At 28.1% G+C, this 6,407-nt stretch overlaps 2 protein-coding genes across 6 annotated transcripts in view; one reads left to right on the forward strand and one right to left on the reverse strand.

The window, feature by feature from the left end:
- Positions 1-6,407, reverse strand: part of LOC106793319 (bromodomain-containing protein 7) — a 53,447-nt gene that overhangs the window by 35,816 nt on the left and 11,224 nt on the right. The window lies entirely within an intron of this gene.
- The window catches only part of LOC106793318 (solute carrier family 12 member 4), an 81,109-nt gene that overhangs the window by 28,198 nt on the left and 46,504 nt on the right, over positions 1-6,407 (forward strand). Inside the window, exon 1 of one of the 4 annotated variants that reach the window (XM_014760135.1) lies at positions 2,550-2,798. The exons of the other annotated variants lie outside the window; for them this stretch is intronic. Coding sequence (XP_014615621.1) covers positions 2,741-2,798 — 58 coding nt within the window. The 5' untranslated portion in view covers positions 2,550-2,740. Of the gene's footprint in view, positions 1-2,549; positions 2,799-6,407 lie in introns of those variants that run through there. 4 annotated transcript variants of the gene reach the window in all.

Consider the following 6,407-nt stretch of genomic DNA (forward strand, 5'->3'; position numbering starts at 1 on the left):
AAAAGAAAAAAAAAAAAAAAAAAAAAAAAAAAAAGAAAAATAGGATGCACTTGCACACGAATCGTTTCGTTTCATTTCGTATGCGCAATCCTATCGTCTGACGCATTTTTTTTTTCTTCTTCTTGTACGCGAGTTTCTTTCCAACTTTTTCTTTCGTGTCTTTTTTCATCTTTTTTTATTTTTTTATTTTTTTTTTCTTGCACGAATTTTGTCTTCAAACATAGAAAAAAAGAACAAACGCTTAGAGAAGTACGAATGATATTTTTCTTTTCGATTAATCGTTATCTTATATTCTTGTACGAGTAATAATAATAATAATAATAATAATAATAATAATGAGTAATCCTTCTTATCTTATCGTTATATCGACATTTGGATTAATTCCTTTTTCGTTATTATCTGCGGAAAAGATAATTATTTTGTGCATTAAGGATAACCAAATTTTATTTGTTTTACTTGTCGAATTAAAAACGTTTCTTTTCTTTTTTTTTTTTTTGTTCTTTTATCACATCGGATTTGTTTGACTTATAATCGTATGACAGTGAATTACAATTCCGCGATTATACTGAAAAAAAATACACTTTCATATGCATATATAATAATACATTTATATATACGTAATTATAAATTGTGTATTAGAATTCGCGAATATTTCGTATGACTCATTGGAGTTCGTTACTAATTAAAATATATTACTTATTACTATTACTATTATTATTATTATTATTATTACTATTGCTAGTAGAAATAGAAATAGGAAATTACTGATACTGTCAATTCTATGCGTATCGTATGGATGACCTTTGAGAATGAGAGAGAGAGAGAGAAATAAAAAGAAAGATAGAATGTGAGTAAGTATGTGTGTGTATCTGTGTGAGAGGAACGGTAATTGACTATCGATTTGTGGCAAATCGTTCACGTCGACGAAAATCACTCCACCTCTTCTACACATTCGTCGGCCATTCGTTTCGTTAATTACGAATATATAACTGTCAAAGCCCCCTACTCACCCACCTAGTCCCCATAAAGTTTCGATAATTGATATCGTTTATAGTATACGTGCGGGAAAATAATAATCGATTTTTGATCGAAACCTAGACGCCTAGTTTTTGTTATTTCATCTTTTCCTTGATTACCTGTTGCTCTTCCTATCTCAAGAATAATTATTTATATCGTAATTTTTGTTTTCTCGAGTATATTCTTCTTTACTTTTCTTAACTTATAATTTAAAGGTACGATATTCAACAACACAATTATCCGTTCCCTTTTGTTTAATTATTAATTTTGTTTCTTTCTTTCTGTCTTTTGCTCGTTCGTTCGAGGATTCGTAATTAAAACGTGGAATTTCATGAACAAAGCAGTACCGTTGATGCATCTGCATACAAAACATACACGTACATATACATGCATACGTATTCTCTCAAAACAAACACTAACACGTACACGTATGTAGGAACCATTGTAAGTGTCTTCAAATAAACGGTTGTGTACACTGCGCTTAACGTGTATTAAACTTACACACACATATATATATATATATATATATATATATATATATAATTAATATAAGCCACCACCAAATGAAAAACGAAAAAAAGTATTTAAATTGATTGACAAATAATTTTGCAAGAAAAAGAAAAAAGAAATATATGATGAAAAGAAAATATGGACGAACGTGTCTAATGTTTCATCGAACATCGAACGAGAAGGACAGAAAAATAGGGGAAAGAAATAATAGAAGAAAGAAAAAGAAAAAGGTTAGGGTAAAAAGGTACAGGGAAGGTTGAACGTGAGGATGAGGGGGAAGTAGTAGGAGGAGGGTATGGTGGATGTTATAAACGAAGGAGGACCGAGTGACCCGGTTTATTTCGTTTTATCGTTCCAATCGTGTAACCTCTTTCATACTATAATACTTGTATTTTCTCGTGGAAAATTTATATAAAATAAGGATAAAAAAAAAAAAAAATTAAAATAGAAACGTGGTGGAAGTAAAAAAAAATCAAATGTAACACGCGTTGTTATTGGTGAAGATGATGTCAATCAAAAACGAATTTTAATCGAGAAAAATATACTTTTCACTTTTATATCAATTTCTTTGATATGTGTTAGAGATCTTATTTTTTACGATAACACTCGTATACAAAGAAAAAGAAAAAAGAAAAAAAAAAAAAAAGATTTTCGATAATAAGTTCTAAACTATTTACCGTTGGAAGTGAACATCATCGAATCGGTATAGTCTCGTTGGTTTGTGATAACGAATGCTATTCGTTCGTTTTCTTTCTCTTGCATGTGTATACGTGTATGTGTGTGTGTGTGCGTGTGTGGATCTTTTAGATAAAACACGTGGAAGTGGGAGTTTGAAAGGAGATAGAATGAGAAAAAATAATATAGATTAGTTTGTTCATAGAGATTGGATTCATTCCGTGAATCGAATGAGAACATTTTGGGAATTTTATTAAATGTGTGTGTGTGTGTTTCCTTCGTTTTATTTTTTTATTATTTTCCTCACGCAATCATCTTTCGATTTTGTTTTTTTTTTTTTTCTTTTTCCTACTCGACGTGTCACACATGTTGTAGAATTTTTAATGATCGCGAGTGAATAGTAGTGCGAGAGATTCGAAAATTTGTTAACGTTAAAGGAACGAACTGTGAAATTGAAGAATCGAAGAAAGAGAAATAAAAGGAAAGGAAAGAAAGAAAATTGAAAAAAAAAAAAAGAAAAAAGAAACACGAAGAAGAGATGAGTAGTTCCGGTGCAATTCAACTGATACTAGCGAAAAAAGGAGAGATCCTTGAAGGCAAGTACTTCTCGTTGTTTTTATTCGATAGTTAAGAGAGAGAAAACAAAAAAAAAAGAAAGAAAAAAAGGAAAAAGGGTAGAAAGTTTTTTCAACGTTAATACACGCCCTCGCGCTGCCAAATACTTTCCTTTATTTATCTTGATTTTCAACGATACTTTCGAGTACTATTGGGGTACAATTACTTTTAGTAATAATTCTTTTTATTGTATTTTTTATATTTGTTTTTACGAGATACTAATATCGTAATAAAAAAGTATAAATGAACGGGAAAAAATTATAATAAGAAAACTTTATCTTTCTTATATTTTGTTTTTCTTTAAATTATTCATAGGAACTGATAAGTTTTTTTTTTTCTCTTTAAATAATAATTACACTGTGGTTTATAATTGAAATTGAATAAATAATTTAACCCATCGAAAAATGTATTATTTTACAATACATTAATTTAAAGATTTTATATATATATATATATAAATGATTATAATTATATGAAAGTTAATTAATCATTACAGACGTTCATTTCTAAGAGTTTCGATTGGTATTTAGTTTGAAGTATAATTAATAAAGGTCGGGGTGGGGGTGGAGGCGGGGGGGAGTTAATGTTTAAGTAAAGTCAAATTAAATGGGAATGGGGAATTCACATCGAAACTTTGCTCTTAAATAATTCATCGGAAAATAGTCTTTTTTAATTTATCTCTAATAACTTGTTACAACTTTTTTAATTGCAATACTTTGTATAATATTTTTTGCGAATTAAATAAAAACTCTTCTCTACGTCTATGTAATATAAAGAAAATAATAATTAATTAGATTTAATAGTTACGAATAAACCAATAAAATAAATTAGCCTTTTCTAGTTAAACGTTTTTTTTTTTAATAGAATTAAAGTTAAAATTAAATAACCATTACGTTGTTATAGTTTTACAATATAACAAAAAGTTACGTCCAACGTGTGTATCAAAGGTTAACTTAACGTCGTTGACAAATCATTTCGTCAAATGCATTTGGGATTCGTTTTCAAAGCAACGTTAATTCTATTAAACTCTCCTCGAACGAAATAAAATTATGCACTTTGCGAGACAGTCCTTCACAACTATACACACACATATATATATATCTAGGATACCGCTTTTACATCAATTTTTTAAATAAACAAACCTTTGTCGTACATTATTCCTGACCGTAACAATTAATAGATACCTTTTTACAGCATACTTTTCTTTTCCCATATAACTGAAAACTACCACCATCACCACCGTTCTTAACATTTATTCTCAACATAATATATATTACATTTTATTTTCTACAAAAAAGTTTAAGTGTTAAATAATATCATCTCTAATAATTATTATTTTCTATAATTACATTACAAATATATATATATATATAATCATAACATACACATGTATATATACGTTAATAAATTGATGCATATTTGCACGCACAAAAAAAAAAAGAAAGAAAAATAAAATACTAGGAGATATGAATGTGTGTAAATAAGTGATAGAAAAATAAAGAATTGCGTTTGTTTTGCGCGAAAATTGACACGTTTGTTTTGTACAAAAAATAAGATAAACATATAGTATTAACCCGTTAGATGGAATAGTATTAAACATCGAATAAGGTGTTTGGTGTATCGGTTGGTGGCATCGTTACCTCGTTGTCTGCGTTCTATCGATTTTCCTGACCTTGTGCTACCACGGCGAAGGCACGAATTACCTCGATACGCTCTTTAAAACACTGGCTTCCTATCCATAGTCTATTGTATTCAGTGTTGTTATACCTTAATACGTACCCACCAACCCTACCAAAGAGTTTTCCAGCTCGAGGCCGACCATCACCAGACGGAAATAACCTCCTACGGGTTGTCAGGGCTTGAGTGGGGACGAAGGGTGAGGGGGGTCTTGGATAAATTGACGCCAACCAGTCGACAAATTGATCATGCTAAAGCAAAAGTAATATAGGAAAGGAAGAATTGTAAGAAAGTGGAAAAAACACGTCACGAAGAAAGAAGAAGAAGAAGAAAAAATAAGGGTGGTGTTCTCTAACTGTTTCCCCTCCGATTTTCTTTTTCTATTTTTCTAGCCTTATTTTTTGTATTTTTTTGAAGAGAAATTAAGGTATAATATATGGAAATTAATATGGATAATATTTGAATAATTATTTTTTTTTTTTTTTTAAAGAAGGAAACTGTGTGTAATATTTGGGTGTATTAATATTGAAATTAGAACGAACGTAGAAAATAAATTATATATATTTATTATTATTATATATAATTCTATATATATATATATGATTTGTGATGTAAGTATAGAAAATAATAATTATTAGAGATGATATTTTTTAACACTTGAAAATTTTGGTAGAAAATAAAATGTTGAGAATAATATATATATATATGCTTGTTTATAATTTAATTTGCGTATGTACAAATGTAATAAATGAGATATGTCATTTTTCGAATTTTTTTTATAATTATAATGTGCGAGCTTATACAAAATTTTAATTATAATAATAATAATAATAATAATAATAATAATAATATTAAAATAAGTTTAATCAGTAGATTTTATTTTGATATCGTTGTATTTGAGAAGAAGGTTTTTTAAATCGATTGTATTCGATATAGAATCGAATCGTTCGGTTTCTCATTCTCCTTAGCCGCAGAGTTCGCGGGGGTGGAGTGGAGGAATTACGTTTCTCAATCCTAACCGCATCTGTGGCTACGTTGAATAATAGTTTACTCACCTAAGGTATCGTCAGGGTGGATACAAATAAGGGAACCATTATCTTGGTATCGTATCAAGAGAAAATTACATTTTCAATGATAAACCTGGTCTCGTAATTCTAATCAATTGATTTAGGGACATTTTCTCGTAATTATTTAACCCATAGTTCAAAAATAAATAATATTGTATCAACCGTAATATATATAAAACGATTTTTTTTGTTTTAATAATAAATTAAATCTCTTATAAAATATTTTTGAAAATTAAATCAAAGATATATTTGTATAATAAAAAAAAGAAAAAAAAGAGATTGTTAGATAAAAGGAATTATATTCGTTTTACAATGTGCGAACATTATTTTATTTATTGTCAAGAGAGTAAACGTATACGTAGAAACATTTGACATGTTTCATTTTTTTTTTGTGATTTTTTTTTTTTAAATTAAAAAAGAGATTTACGTACCAAAACTATTTCGTAATTGTCAAAACTTTGTCAAATTGTAGTTGCGAAAACATAACGGATCAAAATTCAACGTTACACGCGCGTTCGTAGAAAATAAATATTTATTTAAAATATGTTTTTTTTAAACGAAATGGATATTCACGTTTCAAAGCTATATGGGTTGTGACATCAAAAATTTATCAAATTCAAATCGAAGTGACATACAAATACAAAATTCAACTTTTCCCTTGTAAAAATGAAAAAAGAAAAAAATAACAACAAAAAGTTTCAATTGGAAATATTAACAAAACATATCGACGATACTACACATACAAATAATAATAATAATACTACAAATTGTAAAAACAAAAAAATAACTGATCATTTTTATATCCAAATTTCTTATACATTAAAAGAAAAATTCGCGTTATAATAT

The sequence above is a fragment of the Polistes canadensis genome, unplaced genomic scaffold (genome assembly GCF_001313835.1).
Source record: "Polistes canadensis isolate GaletaPanama2010 unplaced genomic scaffold, ASM131383v1 scaffold_13, whole genome shotgun sequence".
Lineage (NCBI taxonomy): Eukaryota > Metazoa > Arthropoda > Insecta > Hymenoptera > Vespidae > Polistes > Polistes canadensis.